General features: G+C 44.3%; 1 protein-coding gene across 2 annotated transcripts in view; it reads right to left on the minus strand.

The window, feature by feature from the left end:
• Positions 1-1,542: 1,542 nt before the first annotated feature.
• LOC145360257 (tumor necrosis factor receptor superfamily member 5-like) overlaps positions 1,543-25,891 on the minus strand; it is a 71,318-nt gene continuing 46,969 nt past the window's right edge. Inside the window, exon 10 of one of the 2 annotated variants that reach the window (XM_080215342.1) lies at positions 1,543-1,667. In XM_080215342.1, coding sequence (XP_080071468.1) covers positions 1,620-1,667 — 48 coding nt within the window. In that variant the 3' untranslated portion in view covers positions 1,543-1,619. Of the gene's footprint in view, positions 1,668-18,124; positions 21,914-25,891 lie in introns of those variants that run through there. The other variant, XM_080215341.1, reaches the window with a different exon arrangement.

Below are 25,891 nucleotides of genomic sequence, written 5' to 3' on the forward strand. Positions count from 1 at the left end.
ACTCATTGGGAGGGCCCCGATGTCTGAGACCAGTGTTGCCATGAGGGGTTACACTGTCGGTGATGGGGGGGGGGGGGGAGGTTGGAGTCAATGTCTGTGGGGGAGGATTGGCAGGATATCTCCCAGTGCACTGAGTGAGTGGGATGCCTGCGATACTGCATCCTGAGCAGTCTTCAGCCAGCTTCCCTGGTGACCAAAGGCTCTGCCACCTCCCCACCCCTACCAGCGTGAATCTCCCGGCTGCTAAAAAAAATTGACAGAGTGTAGGAAGATTACACAGGGTAGCTCACTGGAAAACCTACTTTCAGACTTCTATGACACTTGGGGTGCGATCTTACCGGCTCACCATGCCAGTTGATTGGTGTTGTAAGCTGGTAAAATAGGGCAGGAGGTGAAAAATTGGGTTCGCGCACAGTTTCTTATCTTTTGCGATCTTACCAGCACGGTTTTGCCGGCAAAATCAGCCTCGCACCCGATTTCAGTCACAATGATTTGATTAACGAGTATGATCTCTATTGTCCGGGCTCACTAATGTTGACCTCCCTCGCTTACTGAGGTGCTCATTGGTGGAGACCATCTGTGATTTTCATCAACGGGGCCAGACGTGATGGCCTCACTGGTGGGAGCAGAGCTATTGAGATTCCTGGGTGGTTGGGGAGCAGGCTTGTATCCTGGCATTGCCCACCCTGGCAGTGCCAAGGAGCAGGGCCTGGGGAGGGGAAGGAAGGGGGGAACTCTGCTGGGTGTGTGGTTTCATCAGCTGGAGAAGCGATAGGGAGCGGGAGGTGGTAGAACTCTGCAGATATCTGTGGTGATGATGGGTTGCGGGGGGACCGGAGGTCCCTCAGTACACTGTATACTGGGAGATTGGGGCCTGCAATGGCACCCCTAGAGCTCAACAGCTGGCTTCACAGGTGAGCTGAGGCTCCACACCCCTACTGGCAAGAATTGCATGACAGACCTGTTATACACAGAGTGCCATAAACTCCCAATACTTACCTTGTTGAAAAAAATGGTGAGAAAACCTGCCATTTTCCCACCTGATTGACTATGAATTTTTTGGAGAAAATTCTGCTTTTAGAATTTTTTGGAAGATTGCACCCTTCGTATATTTTTAAGACACAGCTAGTCAGATCCTCGATAAGGGGGTGAAAATTTATTGAGGATAAGCAGGAATGTGAGGTTGAGGTTACAATCAGATCAGCCATGATCTTATTGAATGGCTGAGCAGGAGTGAAGGGCCGAGTGGCCTACTCCTGCTCCTAATTCGTACGTATGGTCATAGCATCAACTGTTTGGGGTCTGACTCCCACAGGATCTCTACCTTTACCATTTCTTATCTCAACCAATCTGATCCACATCTGGCTTCCCTGTTATGTTATCACTGCCCCTCCACCAATTAACAACTTGCAGGTAAAAAATGGATATTTGTGCAAGATACAGACACCAGAGGAACTGTAACCCAATCTGCATCACTGTGGGAGAAAAGAGCAAGGGGAGAGCCTGAGGAAAATATGATACAATAAAATGTGTTGTACTTACTAAAATGTGCTGCATCTGCTGTCACAATTTGCTCAGAGGATCCTGTTGTTTGGGTCTTGTTTGACTTTTCTGTTTTCTCACTGGAGGAGCTCTAATTCAAGGAAAGTCTGGCCGGAAGGTTGTCCCTAACATGCAAACATGTTATTAAACTTGCAAATGTGCAAAGTCACATTTTGAAATTAATGGATCACTTGTCTAAGTTTAACCTTCTGAACGTAACACTGAATGAAACAGGATATTTGTTCAATGCTCTGTATCAATTATTATTGTTAGTTTAGAAAAACCACACGTAACCTTCAGAATGCTGATGTTTCCAGCTGGGAGATCAATCTCTCTGACACTAGTCACCACACTCCGGCGCCTGTTTGGGTACAATGAGGGAGAATTTTGTATGGTCAATGTGCTTAACCAGCACGTCTTCTGTACTGTGGAAGGAAACTGGAGGAAACCCACACAGAGAGAACATACAGACTCCACACAGACCGTGAACCAAGCTGGGAATTGAACCCGATTCCTGGTGCTGTGATGTAGCAGTGCTAGCCACTGTGCAACCATGTCACCTGACTCATCCTCTTTTCCCTGTATATCCAGAGCTGGTAATCCCTTAACTTCATTCCTCATAATCTGAAGTGTTCATGACAAGTGTTTATCTTGACTATTTATGGCCAATTTTGATTTCAGCACTTCAAAGTTTACCATCATTCCATCAGCACAGTCAAGTCCTCTTAATTTGGAAAGCAGAAACAATTTCAAACTGTTCTTCTCCATAACTGTAATGGCCCCCATGATCTGCATGGGGAATCACTAATTGACCTCCAAGTTGGGCTTGTTGAATATGAGCACCCTGGGGATTGGTAATGAGCCAACCAGGTGGAGCTCATATACCAGGCACTGTATAAAGCAAGACTCTGAGAGGGCCCATTAACCTTTTAATCCTAATTGGAACCTGTGAGTTCACCACAGGCTTGCAGTTAATGTTTATTTTCATTCTGTGCAATAAAAGCATGGTTCCTTTACAGCCGACTCCTGGAATTATTGTATTGGCAATGAGGTAAGAGGAACGTTTTGGTAACCCTGCTCATCAAATCTTGGTAAGCCTGTGTTGTTCAGTTTTGCAATGACATATTTTTGGGACGTTGGAACCATACGATGTGAGTATTGTGGACTGGCCACAATATGCTGAGAAAATGAGGTATTTCTTTTGAGCAAACAAAATAAAAGGAGCTACTTTGCAAAAGATCATTCTGTTGACTGCGTGTGGGGCTGCAACATTCAGTATTATAAAAACTCTGACGTATTTGGAAACACCAGAATCCAGGACCTTTGGAGAGTTAGTAGAAATGGTGGCAAGTCATTAAATCCTAAACCTTCCTCAATCTTGCAATGGTACAGGTTCAATACAACTGCTAGATTTGCAGGGGAATCAGTGATGGAATTCCTGATGTGACTAAGAAAACTGGCAGAACATTGCAAATATGGCACAGCATTACCAGAAATGCTGACAGACCATTTAGGTGTACGGCATAGATGATCTAGCAACCCACAGGAGACTTTTGATGGAGCCAAATCTAGATTTAAAAACAATCCATAGAGCTGGCCTTAGCTTGGGAGAATGTAGACTAAGGGGCCTAAGAGATGCAAGGATCTTTGAATAGTAACATCCATAGGTTCGAGCGAGACCCCGACCGCAGACACCGGTTCCCGGTTGAACGTACTTGTGAAACCCATCTTTGGGCAAGGGAAAAACGAGCAAGCAAAGAAGCCATGAAATTCTGACACTGGCCAAGAGAGATTTCCACAGTTTAGGGAGCAGCAGCACACCAGCGCTGTGCATGCAGCCAGGGAGCCCCAAGCAAGTTACCAAAACAAACAGAGCAGAAATCGAGATCTTGGACAGTTTTCCAGGAGAAAATACTAATATAATGCTAACTTTAAAATGATATTGGAATATGATTCTTCAATGTTTTGAGCTTTAAGGTTTGCAGATATTCTGATTTTATATGCTTGATTATGTATATTAAAATGTTTATTTACCATTTCAGCCTCTCCATGCCTATTATCTGTCAATAAAAAAAAAGAATAAGTGCTGTTAACTAGATTTATTTAATTTTTGTTCCACTGTTTATTAACATGAAGATTATAAGAACATAAGAACATAAGAAATAGGAGCAGGAGTAGGCCATCTCTCCCCTCGAGCCTGCCCCGCCATTCAATAAGATCATAGCTGATCTGTCGTGGCTCAGTTCCACATTTCTGCCCTCTCCCCATAACCCTTAATCCCCTCTCTTATCAAAAACCCATCAACCTGCGTCTTAAAAATATTTAGCGAGGCAGCCTCCACCACTTCAACTGGCAGAGAATTCCAGAGATTCACCACCCTTTGAGTGAAGAAATTCTTCCTCAACTCCATTCTAAACCGCCCCCCTTTATCTTGAGGCTGTGCCCCCTTGTCCTACTGTCCTTTCTGAGCGGGAAGAGTCTCTCCACCTCTATCCTATCCATCCCATTCATCATCTTATATGTCTCAATGAGATCTCCCCTCATTCTTCTAAACTCTAACGAGTACAAGCCTAGTTTATTCAGCCTCTCCTCATAGCTCAACCCCCTCAACTCCGGTATCAGCCTAGTAAACCTCCTCTGCACTCCCTCCAAGGCCAAAATATCCTTGCGTAAGTACGGCACCCAAAACTGCACACAGTACTCCAGCTGCAGCCTCACCAATGCCCTATACAGCTGCAGCAAGACCTCCCTACTTTTATATTTAGTCCCCCTCGCTATGAAGGCCAGCATCCCATTCGCCTTCCTGACCACCTGCTGCACCTGCAAGCTGGGTTTTTGCGACTCATGCACAAGGACCCCGAGGTCCCTCTGCACCGTCGCCTGCTGCAGTTTTTCTCCACGTAAGTAATAATCCTTCCTACCATTATTCCTACCAAAGTGGACCACCTCGCACTTGCCAACATTAAATTCCATTCGCCAGTTCCTGGCCCATTCGCCCAGCCTATCTAGATCCTTCTGCAGACTCTCCACACCCTCCGCACAATTTGCCTTTCCACCAATCTTGGTGTCATCAGCAAATTTCGACACCATACACTCGGTTCCCTCCTCCAGATCATCTATATAAATGGTAAATAGCTGAGGCCCCAGCACCGACCCCTGGGGCACTCCACTAGTCACCATCCGCCAATCCGAATAGCACCCATTGACCCCCACTCTCTGCCTCGTATTTGACAACCAATCCTCTATCCACGCTAACACCCTACCCCCAATTCCATGTCCCCTGACCTTCTGCAATAACCTCTTGTGAGGTACCTTGTCAAACGCCTTCTGAAAATCAAGAAAGACCACATCCACCGACTCTCCTCTATCCACCGCCCTAGACACATCCTCATAGAACTCCAGTAAATTTGTCAGACACGACTTCCCTTTAACGAAACCGTGCTGCGTCTGCTCTATCAAGCAATTCCCCTCAAGATGCCTCGCTATTTCCTCCTTGATGATGGATTCTAACATTTTACCTACAACAGACGTTAGACTAACCGGCCTATAATTCCCTGCCTTTTGCCTGGCACCCTTCTTAAACAACGGCGTAACATTAGCCGTTTTCCAATCTTCCGGCTCTTCCCCGGAATCCAGCGACGTCTGGAAAATAACCACCAAGGCATCCACTATCACCTCTGCCATTTCTTTCAGAACCCTCGGATGCATTCCATCCAGTCCTGGGGACTTGCCAACATTCAGCCCCTCCAGTCTGTCGAGCACCGCCTCTCTAGTAACAGTAATGTCATCGAGACCCTCCAGTCCTACCACCTTTCCATCTCTAACACCCGGCAAATTATTCACGTCCTCCTCCGTGAAGACCAAAACAAAAAAGTTATTCAAGACCTCAGCCATATCCCCATCCCCTACCACTAAGTCCCCCTTCTCATCCTCTAAGGGTCCAACGTTCACCCTAGCCAGCCTCTTCCTTTTTATATATTTATAAAAACTCTTGCTATCCCTTTTTACATTAAGCGCTAGCTCAGCTTCATAGTTTCTCCTGCCCTTCTTTATCAACTTCTTTGTCAATCTTTGTTGACATTTAAACCTCTCCCAATCCTCTTCTCGCCCACTGCTCTTAGCTACTCTAAACACCTCCACTTTTAGTTTAACATTTTCCTTCACCTCCTTTGTTATCCACGGCTTATTACCTCTCCTCCTACTGTCCTTTTTGACCATCGGAATAAATTTCTGCTGAGCACCAAGAAAGATCTCCTTAAAGATCCGCCACTGCTCCTCAGCAGACCCTCCCTCCAATGCGCTCCCCCAGTCCACATTAGCCAATTCTTCTCTCATCCTACCATACTCCCCTCTGTTCAAACAAAGGACGCGTGTCCGGGAACTTATTATGTTAGCAAATAACACACAGGCCCCCATTTTAACCCCAGCCCCACTCAGCGTACACAGTAATGGTTAAAATTACGCTGAGGTGAGTTAACAGTCCGAGGTTGCACGGCACCTGCCTGTTACTATCTTGCCTTTGCCAAATTTGAAGGTGACCAAGGCGCTCAACTCGGTGCAGATTAGATTTTAATGTACTGGTAGCCCAAAGTCTCAGCCCAAAGATGTCATAAAGCTGCCAAGTAATAAAGAAGCAGTCAGGAGGATACCTACACTGCCGGCAGCAAAGTATCAATGAGAAAATCTGAGCTCGGACTCCTTGTGGACCAAGAGAATCGGGAATGTTCCCACGACCCACAAAAATCACTGCCCAGACTTTCTGAAGTGTACCCAACAACTGTGGTACCTTCAATTCCCATCTGCACTTTCCCCATCCTGAATGAACCTCTCCAAACCCCCTTCCCACTAATTGTCAGATACCAATCCCAGGATTTCTCTGATGTGACCTCCTGCTTTCCATGCAGGTTTGATTACAGTTTAGTGTTGAAAAAGGGGATCGGTTTGGCTCAGTTGGTTAGCGATGCACAACAACGCCAACAGTGTGGGTTTAATTACCAGACTGGCTGAGGATATTCACGAAGGCTTCACCTTCTCAACCTTGCCCCTTGCCTGAGGTGTGGTGATCCTCAGGTTAAAATCACTCAATAGAGCAGCCTATGGTCATCTGGGCCTATGGCAACTTTTTTGTAAAAGAAGGAAAATTATTTGTAATCTAACTGAAAATGTAGTCTCAAAATGCTGACTCACCAATTTCTCCTTCATCAATTTAAGTAGTCGTCTTACCCAATGACCAAAAACCAATCCGAATGGACTGATTTGGTTGATTTGTTCGGTGCATCCTTCCACTAATGAGTACAGATGGAATTCCTTTATCCCAATCCTCTGGATAATTTTGTCTATAGGCCCTCAACATGATCTTTAAAGTTTGATGCCACTGTTCCAATACTCCCTGTGATTCTGTATGGTATGGAGTTGATTTTAGATTGTTTTACTTCTTACCTGAATAACTGACGTAAAATTTGAACCTTGATCTGATTGTATTTCTGTGGGTAGTGCACATCTAGTAAAAAAATTGCTCTAATATTACATAATGAATGGCCCCCAGAAATCCAGTAGACACAGTCATAAAATGCAGAAAAGGCCCTGCACTTGTCCCATATGATTGATTATGATATTTCAAATGCTCATCCAAATATTTTTTAAAGGTTTTCAGGTTTCTGGCTTCTACTACCCCAGATTCCGACTATCTTCTGAGTGAAAAGGTTTTTTCTCAAATCCCTTCTGAATCCCCTCCACTTACCCTAAAACTATGCCCCCTCAACCAAAGGGAGCAGTTGCTCCCTACTCACCGTATCTGTACCCCTCATATTCTTACCTCAATCATGTCCCCCCCTCGCCATTCTCTGCTCTAAGGAAAACAACCCAAGTCAATCCAGTCTCTCCTTAATAGCTCAAATGCTCCATCCCAGGCAACATCCTGGTGAATCTCCTCTGCATCCCCTCTAGTGCTATCACATCTTTCCTACAGTGAGGTTACCAGAATGGCACACTGTACTCCAGCTGTGGCCTAATCAACACACTGTTCAACATTACCTCCTTGCTCTTATACTCTATATCATGCCTGATGAAAGCAAGTGTCCCATATACCTTTTTAATTATCCAATTCAGGTGCTCTGCTGACTTCAGGGATCTGTGAATAACCCCAAGATCCCTCTGTTCCTCTAAGCTTCCCAGCATCCTGCCATCCATTAAATACTCCCTTGTCTTGAAAAGTGCATCACCTCACACTTAGCAGGATTAAGTGCCATCTACCGCTGCTCTGTCCATCTGATCAACCCATCTATATCTTCCTGTAACCTACAATCATCTCCTACAGTGTTACGCACCCTACTAATCTTGGTGTTGTCTGCAAAGTTGCCGATCATTCCCCCCCAGATTTTCATTTATGTAGATAACAAAGTGAACCTTGTGGTACATCAGTGGACAGTGGCCTTTGGTCATTCAAGCAGCTTTCTACTACTCCCCTTTGAATACTATTACTAAACCAGTTTTTGATCCATCTCACCAAGTTTCTATGACTGTCCAGCAGCTCAAACTTTATCTCGTGCAGAGGAACAATCCAGAACTGTTGTTAAATGCCAATATTTCAACTCACTGGAATGATTTTAGTCATCTTTCAAATTTATAAGCACGGTAATCACATATTGCTGAATTTTCAGTGATCCGAGAGCAAAGCTTTATCGAGCTCACAAATTCCAGGAAAGATCCTGGCTTCAAACGTCTGTCACATTCCAAAATCATTGTGGAGATGCTGGCATTGGACTGGGACAGACAAAGTAATAAGACTCACAGCACCAGGTTAAAGTCCAACAGTCCAAGACCAAATAAACCCGTTAGACTTTAACCTGGTGTTGAGAGACTTCTTACTAAAAATCACTTAGTTTAAGAAGGATCGATGAATTAATGATGTTAATGAGAGACAACAAACTGACAGAGAGACAAACGGTCAGTGAGAATTACTTTCCGTCTTCAGCAAACTCCATCGACAATAATGTGTATTTGTGATTTTCTAATGTGTCGCTGCCCCATCCATCTCCACACCATCCACTGGAATTCAGATCTCCCCCCCCCCCTTCCCGGTTTTAACCGTGAGGAGCTGAAGGTCCCGCGGGCTCCTCCCGCCCCCAGTCCCAGTCCCGAGCCCCGAGCCCGCGGGGGACACGGTCTCAAACCCAGTCACTCACCCGTGAAATTCCCCACCCGATAGCGGTGGGAAACCCGGACCCCATCCGCGGGGGGAAAGCTTGTTTAACTCTCAGCTTTAGTCAGGAGGGAACTTGTTTTTGTGTATTTTCAGTTTCAACACCGCCCGTGATCTCATCTCCCAGTCACAATGTTCCCCGTGCTAATGCTGTGGTTTCATACAGTGTTAAACAAAGTGCTGTTTGTTGTTTTTTGAACACTGGACTCACTCTCTCTCTGCAGCCTTCCCCTTCCTCAGTGTTTGTGTGAAATGGACGATTGTTTTAAAGGCTAATTTATAAACAGGTTCAGTGCACTTGGTTGCTGTTTGTTGGGTTCAAATCTGACAATACAATTTCCATTCCCAGTGTCACCAACCAGAAAAACTGGAGGAGAATCAAGGCTCTCCAGTGCCCACTGTGGTTTTAGGTGCTACGGAGCTTCCTAATGCTGAAAATGGGGTGGAACTTGTGTGTGTTTTTGGTGCCAAAAAAAATCTTGATAATCAGTTTAGGGGCACACATTGGTGCCAGTTGGTGTGCAATGCTGATTAGAAACCAGTGCTGCCATTTTCAAACACTATGCCCCAACCTACACCTTGCCTTAACCTCAGCATTTTAAAAATTTTTACATTTTTTTTACTCCATTCATAAAGTTGTAAAGAAAATGCTCAATGGATTGAGCACATCCAAACCAATTCCAACAAACACATTAGATGTTGTTGTTTGTCCATCGTCAGCGATGAGGACCTTGACACCATTAGTCATTTTGAGGCTGGTTGCGGTGTGTCCGAAGATGACTGATCAGGCCAATTCAGGCATGGAATGTCCTGGCACATATTGGACAGGCTTGTGTAGACACTAGTTGTTGCACTGGTGGCTCTAGACGTGCGCAATTCGCGCTTAAGTTGTGCTTCAACAGTACACCTTGCTTCATGAGCTTGACAGCCTTTGTGGATGAGGCAGCACCAGGTTGGGCGGTTTTGTGCCAGCGTTTCCCAGGTGGTCGTGTCAATGTCAAGCGACTTCAGGGAGGCCTTGAGTGTGTCTTTGAAACGTTTCTTCTGCCCTCCATGCAAGTGCCTTCCAGCGGAGAGTTCCCCAAAAAGGAGCCGCTTTGGCCTGCGCTCGTCTGACACACGGATGATATGACCTGCCCACTGGGTCTGCGCTCTCATCAGCAGTGTGTGGACTGATAGTAGACTTGCTCTAGAGAGAACTTCAATGTCTAGTACTTTGTCTTGCCATCTGATGCGTGACATTCTGCGAAGACAAGTCATGTGGAAATGATTAAGCTGTCTTGCATGTCTTCGATACAGTCCACGTTTCACAGGCATACAGGAGGGTAGTGAGTACCACGGTGCTGTAGACCTTCAGTTTTGTTGCTGGGCTGATTCCTCGACGTTCCCATACAGTGGAGCACAGTCTACCAAAAGCAGAACTTACCTTTGCTATTCTGCAGTTAACTTCTGCATTAATAGTCACTGCTCGGGAGAGGGTGCTGCCAAGATAAGTGAACTAGTCCACTGCCTGTAATTTCTGCCCTTTGATTGTGATTATGGGTTCTGTGTACGCTGCATGAGGAGCAGGCTGCTGCATGACTTTGATCTTTTTAATGTTGATGGTGAGTCCAAAGTTGTCACAAGCCGTAGAAAACTTGTCCATACTGACTTGCTTCTGTGGCTCTGAGCCAGCAGACAGTGTGCAGCCATCAGCAAAGAGGAAATCTCTCAGAACAGTCTCTTTCACTTTGATAATAGCTTGAAGTCTCCTCAGGTTAAAAAGCTTCCCATCCACTCTGTACTTGAGGCTGATTCCAGCAACACTGTCCTGGAAGGCATCATTCAGCATGGCAGTAAACATCATGCTGAACAATGTAGGTGCGAGCACACAGCCCTGTTTGACGCCATTGGTGACTGGGAATGCCTCACAGAATTCTCCGCCATCCAGTACTCTGGCCATCATGGAACTGGCGTACCATCTGAATGGAATTTGGGGGGGCGGGCAGCCAAACTTTGACATGATCCTCCACAGGCCTTGTCGGCTTACAGTGTCAAAGGCTTTCACGAGGTCAACAAAGGTTGTGTAGAACTCGCGATTCTGCTCCTGACACTGTTGGCGCGCAGGAAAAATCATGTCAGTAGTCCCACGTCCTTTGTGGACGCCACACTGTGACTCTGGAAGCAGGCCCAGCTCCAGATGAGTGACCTGATTTAGCAGGACTCTTGCGAGGATTTTTCCTGTGATGGACAGCAGCGAGATTCCTCAGTGGTTGTTGCATACTTGCCGATTGCCCTTCCTCTTATAGAGTTGTACGATGGAAGCATCTTTAAGTTCCTGAGGAATGGATCCTTGCTTCCAAAAGGACTGGAACAACTCGGTGAGCTTCTCGATAAGTGCAGGACCAGCAGCTTTATAGATCTCTGCGGGTATGGCATCTGCCCCTGGGGCTTTGCCACTGGATAGCTGGCTGATAGCTTTCGTGATTTTGGCTACTACCAGTGGGTCATCCTTGGTGCTGTTGATATCAACCTGGGGAATCCTGTCTATTGCCTCATCGTTAATAGATGACGGTCGGTTGAGGACGGCTTCAAAGTGTTCAGCCCATCCCTGCAGGACCTGAGCCTTCTCTGTAATGAGAGTTATACCATCTGTACTCAGGAGGGGGGAACTCCCAAGAGATTGAGGTCCATAGAGGCTTCTTAGAACCGTTTCAAGTCGTTTCTGTCAGCATATCCCTGTCTTTCATCTGCCTTGAAGCTCAGCCAGGCATCCTGCATTTTACGCAGTTTATTCTGGACTGTCCAGCGAGCACTGGTAAAAGCATTTTTCTTGGCAGCTGAAGATGGGTCGTTCTGACAGGCCCAATGAAGACAGTGCTTTTCAACAAGTAGAGCATGTATTTCCTCATCATTCTCATCAAACCAATCATGCTGTGTGCAGGTGGAGGGCCTGAGCGTCTTCAGTGCAGATGTATGGATAGCATCCCTGAAGCATTCCCAGTCGTCCTCAGCGCTGCCTGCGAGGTGTAGGTCAGCAAGCTTGATTTCTAAGTCTTCGGCCAGTGCTGAAGCTGTGCTGGGGTTCTTTAGCTTGGCCACATTGATTCTTTTTAGAACCTTGCTTCCTTGTGGTCGCCTCTTGGGTCTGATGCGGAGCCTCATTTTGGAGACAATAAGCCTGTGATCTGTCCAGCAGTCAGCACCACACATGGCCTTGGTTACCCTGACATCCTGCCTGACTTTTCTCCTGACAATGACATAGTTGATAAGTTGCCAATGCTTACAGCGGGGGTGCATTCAGGAGGTCTTGTCACAGGTAGGCAGACAGAAGGTTGTGTTGGTGATGAGGAGGTTGTGTGCTGCACAGGTCTTCAGTAAGAGTAGGCCATTACTGTTACACTTGCCCACTCCATGCCTCCCAATGACTCCCTGCCAGATTGCAGAGTCACACCCTACTCTTGCATTGAAATCACCAAGCAAGATCAGCGTGTCGGTACTGCTCACTGCTGATAGTAGGGAGTCTAGTTCTTCGTAGAACGTCTTTCATCTCATCCGGGTTGTTCATTGTGGGGGCATAGGCGCTGATCAGGGTGGCTTGACTTCTGTTCTGTAACGGAAGCTGTAATGTCATAGGCCAGTCATTCACACCCTTGGGTAGACTATCAAGTCACACAACCACATTAAAAATCCAACTGAATCCAATTCATTGTCCTCGTAAGTGAGACAAACAAGCTCTAAGCTGACAAGATGAGACATTTCATCTCACCTTGGGCTTCATCTGATGCTTGACCTTAGCCAAATTTTAAACAATGTTAAACAGCAGGAAGGAATCTCGTCAGCATGACCTAAAGTAATCAAGAACTGCACACAGTTTAGTTCCTGGATTCTACCTTTCGATGCAACTGGCTGAAGAATCTATTCTCGATTGTAGAATAGAACACACAAACGTGTGTTTGTAATCTCTGGTTAAGGGATCAGCTATTTAGGACTGAGATGAAGAGGATATTCTTCATTTGGAGAATTTTTGAAATTCTCTACCCCAGAGGACTCTAGATCCTCAGTCATTGCATATATTGAAGACTTGTGGATAGATTTTTGGGCAGAAAGGAAATCGAGAGATACGAGGACAGAAAGGATCGTGAGGTTTATGCAGAAGTTCAGCCCTGATTTCATTGAATGACAGAGCAAAAAGTTGGGCCACATGTCCAGACCACTCAGGATCTTATTTCAAACACCTCTTTGAAAACATCAGTGACATCTGAGGTTAAGTCCCTATGGGAGAAATGTGATGAGGTAGAAGGATGTCAAAGACGAAATAACATCCATCTGATAGGCCTTCCGGAGGGAATTGAAGGCCCAAATATCACAGACTTTGTCGCCTGGCTATTGAAGAATGTGCTGGAACCTGAGGATGAGCCGCTTCTGGATTGCACAGACAGTGTTACAGGCAAAGCCCAGACCAAGGAGAAACTCCTCAGCCCATTATTGTGTGAGTACATTACACCTCAGCGTGAGATAGAATCCTGCAGCAAGCAGCACAGGTTACCACTCTGAGGTACCAAGAAAATAAGCTGTTCATATTCCCAGACTTTACCCCGGTGGTGGTAAGGAGAAGGACGGCCCTTGCTGATGTCACGACAGTCTTCTGCATGACAGTCCTGGGGTCAGGTTTGGGCTTCGCTTTCCAGCCTGCTTGAGGATTACTCTCAACAATGGAACTGAGCACAAGTTCACGGATCCACCGGCAGTGATGAAATTTGTGAGGCAGACTTATGAGTTGGGTGACTGCATGGAGGATATAAACTGATATTTGTTTTTTTATGAACCTGCATGCTATACCCAAATCAAATTGTCGGCCAGGAAAGAGTAATGGGTTTTGCAACTGTTAGGTTAAATGTTAGGTGTTTGGTATTTCTACAGACTGTTTCAGGTTATAGTACCTGTGACTGCAGTGGGATTGGAGGTGGAGATCATGTCCCATGCAGAATGCTGTGGAGGCGCCACAATGAGGTGTTGAAGGCACAGACAACCTGTTTGGAAGGGCGCGTGTGGGGAGGGGTGTTTGTGGGTGTGGTTTGGCCTCTTACAAGCCAACCCTCTCCTATCGTGGCTGGTTCCCTGCAGCTGGTGGGGAGGGTGGGTGGGATGGGGCCTTAATGTGGCTTCTGCGATGTCAGCATATGGGGGAGACTCCCCAGTGAGGAGGGATACCAGGCTACTATTACAAATGTGGGGTGCTGGCTAGGAGGCACATACGGTCTGACCTCGGAGCGATCAAGTTCACTAGCTGGAATGCCAGAAGATTAAATCATCCCGGTAAGCGCGATATTTCAACATCTTCAACAATTGGACACCCAAATTGCATTCCTCCAAGAGACTCAACCTCAGGCCAGTGGACTATTTTAGACTCCGTAGAGGATGGCGGGGGACGGGGGCGTAAATGCTTTCACTCACTTCTCACACCAAAGCACGAGGGGAGCAGCAGCAATTCTCATCCATAAGTCCTTACCCGTGGTAGTAGCCAATGTCATTTGAGTCAAATGGCCGATACGTCATTGTCACAGGTAAATAATACAAGATGCCCCTGATGTTAGCCAACGTGTATGACCCAAACCGGGACTCAAAATGCTGCCATCAGATTTTTGAATGGACCTACCTTGCACTAAGTTGATCTTTTTCTACACCCTAGCTATGATTGTAACACTGCATTCTGCACTCTCTCCTTTCCTTCTCTATGAACAGTATGCTTTGTATAGTGTGCGAGAAATAATACTTTCACTGTATACTAATACATGTGAGAATGATAAATCAGATCAAATCACATCAGTGCGGAGGGTGTGGGGAAGGAGGAGGACCTCCTCGTGAACCCCTGCTCCTGGGCCTGTCCAAACTTACTATAAACAGGTCCAGGCAATGAGTGCTTGAGGATATCATCTAACCTGACTGCTCGCCCATTTACCACGGCTATATTTGCTGCTGAGTGTTCCTGGAGAGGACACATGCAGTGTCTGTGGGCGTCGTTGAGGTTCTCCATGCTCATTGTGGGACTGGAGTGTATCATTGACCTCATTAATCACCCTTTGGTTTGATGTTTTAAGCTTCCTTTACATTTTTTTAAAATTTCAGGTGCTCCCCCCCTTTAAGGGGTGGCCCTTCTTGCTTTATCTCTTAGTTTGTTTAGTTCTTTTCACCAACAGAAGGTTGGGTAGGAGCCGAGTTACTCTGTGGGTTATAGGGTCTCAGATTGGATGAGATGATCAATGCACCCACTGGCAACGATCCCTCAGTGGAGATGGCAGCCGGAAGGTGGCCCAGGGCAGGAGATTCCTCTGGCAGCTGCACACGAGGTTACTGGGACACAGACTCACCATCTCTCAATCATTGAAGGCCAGGAGAAATCCGATGGGATTGGCAGTGGATTCAAGAGAGGCTGGGGGGGGTTGCTCGGGCAGGAAAAACATGGAAAAGCCATGATCTGAAAGTCACAGAATTGTTGTGGCGCAGAAGGCCATTCAGCCCATCGTATCTGCACTGGATCTCCAAACCAGCATCGTGACTCAGCACCACTCCCTTACCTCCTTCAATGTCCCTACACATTGTTCCTAGTCAGGGGATGTGGCACCGCCAGATGCTGAAAAGCTGAGTTGGAGCATGGACATTCTCTCTTCCACCTTCTTCTGCTGGGAAAAAGATACAAAAGTCTGAGGTAGTGTACCAACCGACTTAAGAACAGCTTCTTCCCTGCTGCCATCAGATTTTTAAAAGGACCTACCTCACACTAAAGTTGATCTTTCTCTACAGCCTAGCTATGGCTGTAACACTACATTTTGCACTGTCTACTTTCCTTCTCTATGAATGGTATGCTTTGTCTGTATAACACGCAAGAAACAATACTTTTCACTGTATGTTAATATATGTGACAATAATAAATCAAATCAAATTCTTTTCCAAATTGCCACAGAACAGGTGCAGTGGAGTTTAGAATTAATGAAAGGAAAAAATAAATTGATATCAATACTAAAATCTAGCAGTCTGTCAAACACAAACATTGTGGATAAAAGTTCATATATGAGAAACATTGCTGTTTCTTTCCAAAAGAAAGTTTATTCACTGAAAAATAAATCCCTGAACAAATGGATACTGTTCTGAACAGATTGTGTTTTGGTTCAGGGAGGTACATTTAAGGTTTTAAACTTCCAAAGATATTCAAGTGTTTGGTGTTGGAATGTATTTTTATTTAAAACTATTTGAGCTGCTGCTTTTGTTTCCGTTGTTGCTTGTAAACATTCAGACTGAGGATCTGACACGGGATCCGTCCTCTCTGTGCGCGATGGCAGGATTCACTAAATTGTAGCCTTTCCCCTGGGTCTTTGTGCAGACGCAAATGTTCAGCACAGAATTGTGGAAGGGGAAATGAGACAGATCGGCCACATTTAGTCACAGACAGCACGTTTTGTTTTACAGATGAAAAGTCATCTTTTATCAAGTTACCAGTGTTGCGTGGGCAGTTAGTATTTGCCTTAATGGAATAAAAATAGAAAATGCAGGAAGACTCAGCAAGTCAGGCAGCATTCGTGGTGAGAGTTTCAAGTCGAGATGATCTCTCCATCAGGTCAAAACAAAGCAATAATAAACAACCAGGTGATAGTTAGTTTTCCAGTCACTCATGGTCTTTACTGTCCCAGCAGCTCACACACAGACTCTGGTCTGACTTCTTTCTTCTTTCTCTGTGAACCTGTAGAAGTAAATGCTGGATTATTTCACCGCTCCCCCAGCTCCAGCATCCAGGATTGCAAACCAGCCTCCATCCGTTGACTCCGTCTACACTTCCCGCTGCTTCAGAAAAGCAGCCAGTGTAATCAAGGACCCCACGCAGCCGAGACATTCTCTCTTCCATCTTCTTCCATTGGGAAAAAGATACAAAAGTCTTAGGTCACATACCAACTGACTCAAGAACAGTTTCTTCCCTGCTGCCATTAGATATTTGAATAGACCTACCTCGCACTAAGTTTTGCAAAGTAGCTATGACTGTAACACTGCATTCTGCACTCTCTCCTTTCCTTCTCTAAGAACAGTATGCTTTGTATAGTGTGCAGGAAACAATACTTTTCACTACGTTAATACATGTGACAATAATCAATCAAATCAAATCCTACCCATATTTGATAAAAGCAACCCACTTGCACCATTCCTAATACAATCAATATAATGGATTCACCATTCAGTTACATGTTGGACCACCAGTACGCAACCATCAGTCGCATCCTGAACTACAGTTGACAAAGTCTAGCAGATCATTTGGAGTCTGCACATTTCATGTACATGTGTACATTCCACAGACAGACTCAATCAATGTAAACTGTTCTCATTTCCATTTAGTCATTCTGAATGTTTATTTTGATTGTTGGTCTCCATAAATGTCCAGCTTCCTACATGTTCACTAATCACGGTGTGACATCCTTTATTTAGGCCTAACTGAATCAATGTGAGAAGTAATCTCCCACGCGAGCACAAGCCAGCAGTTCCAAAGAGGTCAGGGCTCTCCGTCAGATCCGCTGAGCTTTTCCAGCAGTTTCTGTTTTCAGTCCAGCAATTAACTCTACTGATAGCTCACACAAACATTGATAACAGACAGTAACTAAAACTCCCATTATAATGAAAAATGTATAAAAACCCAGATATCTTTGTGACTTCTGAATTGAGCCAATCTGAGGGTTGGCAGCTCTGAAGCCTGGGCAGCTTCATCAAGTGAGATGGTCACTGCTGAGGCAGGTCATGAACCATGAGGCCTTGGGGGTGAACATTTATATTTCAGAGGAGTAAAAGGTCCCTCGGAACATCGGGTGGGCCATTATCTGTACTGGTGGTCACAGAATTTGGGGGATGGAGCTACCTCTACATGGCGGCCACAGGATGTGGCAACTGGTGAAATTGTAATTCAATGGATAAACCTACCTGTAATTAAAACTATCTATTCCTTGCATTTTGGGAGGACTAACAAAGCAAGGGGCATTGGGGTGCAAGTCCAAAGATCTCTGAAGGCAGCAGGACAGGTAAATAAAGTGGTTAAGGCAAAAGGGATATTACCTTTATTAGCCGAGGCGTAGAATATAAGAGCAGGAGGTTATGATGGAGCTGTAGAAAACACATGTTTGGCCACAGCTGGAGTACTGTGTGCAGTTCTGGTCACCACACTGTAGGAAAGATGTGATTCCACTAGAAAGGGCACAGAGAATATTAACCAGGATGTTAATCTGGGCTGGAGGATTTCAACTGTGAATAAAGGCTGGTTAGGCCGGGTTGTTTTCCTTAGAGCAGCGAAGGCTGAGGGAGACCTAATCGAGATATACAGAATTACGAGGGACATCGATTGGGTCGATAGGAAGAAATTTTTTCCCTTATGTGGTAGCGTGGCCCCTTTAAGGAGGCGATCCCTGAGGGCCACGTGATCAGGTCATACCCTATGGACAGGCAGCACAGGAAGCGAGCCAATCAGGTGCAAGGGAGCATATCCCAACTGAAGGAGGAACCTCAGCTGGAGCCAGAGCAGAAGAGAGTCAATGTGTATTGCAGATGTGTATTGTACCCAGAGGGTGGTGGGAAATTGGAATTCACTGCCTGAAAGGATGGTAGAGGCAGAAACCCTCACAACATTTAAGAAGCAATTAGATGAGTCTTTGAAATATTATAGCATACAAGGCTATGGACCAAGCACTGGAAAATGGGATTAGAATATAAGTGTATGATGGCTGAAGCAGACATCATGGGCTGAAGAGCCTCTTTCTATGTTGTAAATCTCTTCTGAGTCCAAAAGTAGTCTCAGTAATGGTGACTGTGCAACTATCATTGATTTTTGTAGAAACCCATCTGGGTCACCTATGTTCTTTCAGTGAAGGAAATCTGCCATCCTTACCCAGCATCAAGCTGTGAGTAGATCCTCGGTACACTAACAGCAAGTGCCACTACTTTTTGAGGTTGTACCTGTCCCGGGGACGCGCTCAAGCTCGGGGCAGCCACCGCAAAGGCACAATGGGGAAAGGCCACTGGGTAAAGCCTTTCAATCGAGGCAGACCAAGGGCTCAGTAACTGCAGAATACCCTCAGCCTGTGTAACTGTGTGCCAATCTGAAAAATAACAGCACACAGTAAAATCTGATGTATGTATATAGTTTCAAGTACTGAGATGTAATGAATGTAATGTCCTGTAAATGAGCATCGCATAATATTGGAAAAACACTGTTTGCAAGTATTGGATATGTCATTTTGCAATGGCTTATTTGAGAGTTTTTTTGTGAATAAAGTATATTTTTAATAAAGTATATTTTATTTTTGAAATTAAAAAATCAATTCAGCCTTTTGGCTAAGATGGAGTATTGACATGTTGTGCTTGGTTGAAGTCATTAGGTTACATTTTCACTTCATTTGAAGCAATTTTTAAATCTCAGCCTTTTGGCTAAGATACAAATGAGATTAAGCCTTGGAGGAGGAGCTATACCTGCTCCAATCAGCTTGGATCATGTAGATCAAGCCCAAGACAGGAGGTGAGAGCCCTGTCTTGTCAGCTTGGATCGGGAATGTCCCAACTTGTTGAAACTCTGAATTGGATTTGATTGGATTGAATTGGATAAATAATAAATAAATAAATAACAGTTCTGGCCTTGTCAGCAATATCTACATTGTAAGAAAGAATCTTTAAAGTTTACCAATCCAGGTTCCCAGCTGCCGTGAGAAACATCCTCAGTGATAAGAATGTGCTCTGAAGCATCCCAACATGGTGGCTTCTTCCCATTAACCCCCTTTTCCCATTATTCCATTGCCAAATTTAACCCACTCCCCACTCACCTTCTTCCTCATTAACCTCCTTAAGACATAGAACAGTACAGCACAGGAATGGATCCTTTGGCCATCAATGTTGAGCCAAACATGATGCCAAGTTAAACTGATCCCTTCTGCCTGTTCTTGGTCCATATCCCACTATCCCTTGCATATTCATGTGCTTATCTAAAAGCCCCATTGTATCTGTCTGCACCACTAGCCCTTGGCAGCATGTTCTAGACACCTATCACTCATCGTGTAATAAATTTGCCCCTTGTATCTCCTTTGAACTTTCCCCCTCTCACCTTAAGTGCACGGCCCCTAATGTTGGGCATTCAAACTCTAGGAAAAAATTCTACCTGTCAGCCCTATCTATGCCTCTCATAATTTTATAGACTTCAATCAGATCTTCCCTCAGCTTCTGCTGCTCCAGAGAAAACAACTCCAATTTGTCCCGCTTCTCCTTGTAGTTCACCCTCTGATCTAGGCAGCACCCGGGCAAATCTCTTCTACATCCTCTCCAAAGCTTCTACATCCTTCCTGTAATATGACCCTTTTTCCCCATTAAACATCTTCTGGGTTTACACCCCTCCCCATTAATCCCCCTCTCTCCATATATAATACCTTCCCCCATTGCCCCTTTCACCCTGGAGCAGAGAGAATCTGGTTTTTAATTCCACATTTACACGTATTGTGTAAACATTCACCAGTTGTTGCAAACTGGGGGAAAGAGGAGAGATGTTTCACAAAAGGTACCTGAATAATATAAGAAACCATGAGTTAATCAACATAAAGATGGTCAGATGGGTTGATTAGTGGCAAATTGAATTCAATCCAAGTTAGTGTGAGGTGATGTACTTCACCGAGTGTGGAGGGGGGCAGGGAACGAGAAGGACCTCCTCATGAATCTGCTCCTGGGCCTGGCAAAACTTGCCATCTATAAGTCCAGGCAGCCGACGATTGAGGGGGTCATCCAACCTGACTGCTCTTCAACTGCAGCTATATTCGCAGCCTGGAGTTCCTGTTAATGCCTTCCATGCCCCCTGGACACCACAGGGACTGGGGTGTATTTTTTCCTTTGTTTACCTTCTGGAACCATCAGGACTCTACACCCATGCATTTGGATCATATCACCAGTGACCTCAGTATTCAGTGACCCTATTTTAACTCATCAGCCTTGTTAAAGGGTAATTAGGAATTTGTAACAGGCTGGCCTTACCAACAATGTTCACATCCCATGAAAGAATAAATGTTAGAAACATTCCTGTGACTGCCATAGTGAAGATCCCAACAGGAAGTCAGTCCAGCACAGGAAGACTCCACCCTGACCACACTGACACCTGTCCATACTCTATTCTAGTCTAATCAGTATCAGGGAGGGAGGGAGACACTGTTATGGCCATACTTGGAATACTGTGTAAAGTTCTGGTACCCTATTATAGAAAGTATATTAAACCAGAAAGAGTGCAAAAACAAATTTACTAGGACGCTACCAGCCCTTGATGGTTTGAGCTATAAGGAGAGGCTGGGTACACTGGCACTTTTTTTTCTCTGGAGTGTAGGAGGTTTAGGGAAGATCTTATACAGATCTATAAAATAATAAAGGGGCATAAATCAGCTAGATAGTTAATATCTTTTCCCAAAGATAGGGTAGTCTAAAACTAGGGGGCCCAAGTTTAAGGTAAGAGGGGACAGTTAAAAGGTCCAGAAGGGCAATTTTTTCACACAGAGGGTGGTGAGTGTCTGCAACAAATTGCCAGAGGTAGCAGTAGAGGCGGGTACAATTTTGCTAACATTATACTCCATCTGCCAGGTCCTCGCCCACACACTCAACCTATCCAGAACCCTCTGCAGACTTTCCACACCCTCCACGCAATTTGCCTTTCCACTCATCTTCGTGTCATCAGCAAATTTCGTAATGAATGATTTGTGATCATTCATGTTTCACGAAATAAAGTTACATACAGCTCATACTTTCAATATTTTGAAAGGTTATAAGAAGCTCTGGCATTATAAGTAGAAACAAACTTGCTGCCGTGAATTCAAAATTTGAGACTGTCCGTGGTTTCAAAACGCAGCTTATATCTTTTACAATGCGATTGATCTAATATTGATTATTGTTAATGAGTTTCTGTTCAGATATATCCATTTGTAGAGGCTGCACTGTGCTTCCTTGTTCATTTCTTCTGACAATCCTCGTCTTCCTGCACTGACTGTATTAAAGTGAATGTGGATCTGACAAGTCCAATGCATGAAACAGTCAGACCAAACAGCCAAAGTGATCATATAGTTCTGAAAACTATTTCCTCTTGGTGAAGTTGTGAAATAATTCCAGATGAACTTTGACTCCCTATTCCTGAATCAGAATTTTCACCTAAAAAAATACAGAAATGTCACTTTAGAATTACTGTTTAACTTTATGAAATGATAATACTGACTAAAAGAGTCTAAAAAGTAGTATGTACAGAACAGGAAAATAATTAAGTCCTGGAACTGAACCAGTTTGCATGTGACTACACAGACATGAAGCAATGGGCAGGTCCTGTAATACAATGGAGTTAATGGTCATGTGATAATCCACGCACGCACCTGGAATTACAGCAGTTTGGTCACTCGCAATTGTTGAGTTTCAGAGTCAACAGGATCTGAAAATAAACCTCGTTAACATCTAATTATTTGCCAGGACCAGTGTTCTGGTGGGTTTACCAGGGCAGCAGAGAGGGCCATAAAGTAAAGAGTGAGAGCCATGGATAAGGTGAGGGAAGATGTGATAAGTAAACTGGACAGGGCATGGCAGGTAAGCAAGGAAATAATAGGGGTAATGACAGCTTGGCAGGAAAGAACAAAACACTCACTCTTCAGATTGTGCCAGCAGAGAAAGCCAGAGGTTGCAAAAGTAGTGAAAAGATAGAAATAAAGGCTCTTATATTAAGATGTATAGCAACTGTTAAAAAACAGAAGAATTGTCAGCTCAAGTAGAAATATTATGTGTAGGCACTATGGAAAAGTGGCTGCAAGGAGCCCAAGGCTGGGATGCCTGGGACATTCAAAGATATTTGGCATTCTGGTGAGATAAGAAGCTGGGAAAAGGTGGTGAAGCAGCTCTGTTAATTAAGGGTGATGTTAGTACAATAGTGAAAGATGACTTTAGTTCTAAAGATCAAGATGTAGAATTGGTTTAAATAGAGTTAGGAAATAGCTACAGTAAGAATTCACTTCTGGGAGTAGTTTACAGCTTGTCTAAAACTCACTACATGTAGAATGTGATTTACAGGAAGAAATGGTGAGGGCTTCTGAGAAATGTAGGGAAATAATCATAGGTGATTTCAATCTAGATATAGATTGGATGAATCAGACTGGTTAAGGTTGCCTGGAAGATGAATTCTTGAAATGTTTTTGGGACAGTTTCTTACAGCAGCACATTCTGGCACCAGAGAACAGGTTATTCGAGATCTGGTAACATGCAATGATGTGGAGATGCAGGTGTTGGATTGGGGTAAACAGGGTTGTGAGACTTCTTAACGTGCAATGAAACAGATTACCTCATGGTAAAGAGCCTCCAGGTATTAGTGATCAGGACATGATTGAGTTTCAACAGTTTGAAGGAGAGAAGAGTGGTTAAGACTAGTGTTTTAAACTTAAAGGACATTTCCCAGTTGACAATCAGATTAAGGAACAGATCAGTAGAGATGCAGTGGCAGATATTTGAGGTGCCATTTTATAACACTTAGCAAAGATACATTCCAATGAGAAGGAAAAGAATGTGTCATTTGTGGCTAACAAAGCAAGTTAAAGGTAGTTTAAAATTGAAAGAAAAGGAATGAAGATTAGTGGCAGGTCAGAAGATTGGACAGAATATAAGACAGTCAGGAATGACGAAAAGAATTGAGGCAAAAATTATAGAGTATGAAAGAAAGTTGGCTGGAAAAATAAGAAAACAGTTAGTGTTTACCGGTATTTAGAAAGGAAAAGAGTAACTGTAATAAGTGTTGATTCTCCAGAGAGAGTCTGGGGATTAACAATGGGGAATGAGGAAATGCTGGATACATTGAACAGATGTTTTGTGCCTGTCTTCATTGCAGAAAACATAAAAAACATCCCAGAAATAATTGTAAATCAAGAGGTGAAAGGGAGAGAGGAGCTTAAAGATTACAATTACCATGCTAAGGGAACGGAGAAAATTGTTAGAACTAAAGATTGACAAGTCCCTGGGACTGATGGTCTTTATCCTAGTGTTAAAAAAAGTGGCTGCTGAGGTTGTAGGTGCATTGGTTTCAATTTTCCAAAATTGCCAAGATTGTGGAAAGGTTTCATAAGATTGTAAAATAGTGAATGTGACTCCTCTATTCCAAAAGAAGAACAACAGAAAGCAGGAAACTACAGGCCAGTCAGTCTAACATTCATCATTGGGGAAATGCTAGACTTCATTATTTCAGTGGGGGCCCCATAGAATCACAATATAATCAAGCAGAATCAACATGGTTTTGTGAAAGGGAAATGGTGTTCGAGTTCTTTGAGGTAGCAACAAGCTTTGGGAATTAAGAAGAGAACTCCCATCTTTATTTGGTCTGGTCTATATGTGTCTCTAGATCCACAATAACTGGTTGACTCTTCATTGTCCTCTGAAATGACTGAGCAAGCCACTCACTTCAAGGGCAATAAAACATAGCCTCACCAGCGATGCCCAATCTGAAGGAAAGTTTTAATAACTCTGTGGCGTAGAAGAATCTGGGTAAATTGGTACATGAATCACAACAATGATAGCAAATATTTATGAAGGCAAATGGAATGGCGTCATTTGTTGCAAGGGGAATGGAGTGTAAAGTATGGAAGGAGAATTTTAGCATGGCCAATGCACCTAACCAGCATGTCTTTCAGACTGTGGAAGGAAACTGGAGCATGTGGAGGAAACCCACACAGACATGGGGAGAATATGCTGACTCTGCACAGACAGTGATTTCAGCCTCTCCAGCAGGAATAGGCCCTGAAATTTAATGATATTCATCCTGGTGGCCTCTGCAATGCACAGAGTGTGGGAGATTCTTCTCTGAACTTGCCCTGAAAAGAAGTGTGAATTACTCCAGTTTTCATACGAATTCGACACTTAGAATTTTTTGAGAGAATTCCACCTGGTATGTCCATAAGTAGTTACAATCCGTGAAGCCAAAATATTTCTTAAGAGCTTTTTACATTAACCTGCAGGTTGTTCTTTAAAGCATGCAACTCTGACTTTCAGGGAACAGTGCATCGTTAACATACCACGTTGTTTAGGCGATGGGCAAGGGATTCTGCATCATGAGTTACAGAGAGCTGGCATAGAGAATATGGGCTGAATGGCCTTCTTCTGCACTGTAACTATCCTGATTCTAAAAGGATTTTTGAGAAGATCCACCAAAGGTAATCAATTGCAAGTTTCTTCTGTTTGATCTGCAGAAAGTGAAACTACTTGTACACCATAATCATAAAGGATGTCCAAAACGATGCTTGGTGGGTTAACACACTGAAAGCTCTAGCACTGAATCATGTTGATCCAGACGCTTCCAGATTCAATGGGCTAGACTCTCTGACCTCTCCTGGGATTCTCCAGTCCCACTGCAGTGAAGACAGATTAGGGTGAGTGCCAAATTCTCCATTCTTGCTGGCTGGATGTGAGTGGCCAAAGTATTCCGGTCAACGTGTCTGTACTTCTCGGCTTTTTGGCTAAGATCAAGTATCAGATCGGGGTAATGCCTGTTCTTGTCAGCTTGGACCTCGTATGGCTCTTTAGTGGGGACCATGAATTAGATTCAATCTGAAGTGGTTTTTGGAGTAAACAAGGAGATGGATTAAGGGTTTCCTTGTCCTCTCTACACACTGCCTTTGTAATTCTTGAGAAATGAATGACATTAAAAAACGTCTGTATTATGTTTGCTGATCTTAACTGGGACAACAATGGATCTACAAATGGCCGTAGTATTTCTCCCTCTGTTGTCACCATGCATTAACCGTGGAACGAAATGTGCACAGATGTGGCAAACATAGGAACATCGAAGTTGGAGTAGGTCATTTGGCCCTTCAAACCTGTTCCAGCTTTCAGTAAGATTGTAACTGATCTGGTTGTGGTCTCAGTCTACTTCCTGTCTGACCCCCTCCATAACTCCTGACTCCCTTGCTTAACATCTACTCTGCCTTAAATAAATTCAAAACAACACAGCCTCCACTATTTCCTGGGAAAACAAATTCCACATCCTGACCACTTGGGAGAAAATGTTCCCATCATCTAAGAACATAAGAACATAAGAAATAGGAGCAGGAGTAGGCCATCTAGCCCTTCGAGCCTGCCCCGCCATTCAATAAGATCATGGCTGATCTG

This window comes from Carcharhinus amblyrhynchos, chromosome 30 (assembly GCF_965287045.1).
Source record: "Carcharhinus amblyrhynchos chromosome 30, sCarAmb.v2.hapA, whole genome shotgun sequence".
Taxonomy (NCBI): Eukaryota; Metazoa; Chordata; class Chondrichthyes; order Carcharhiniformes; family Carcharhinidae; genus Carcharhinus; species Carcharhinus amblyrhynchos.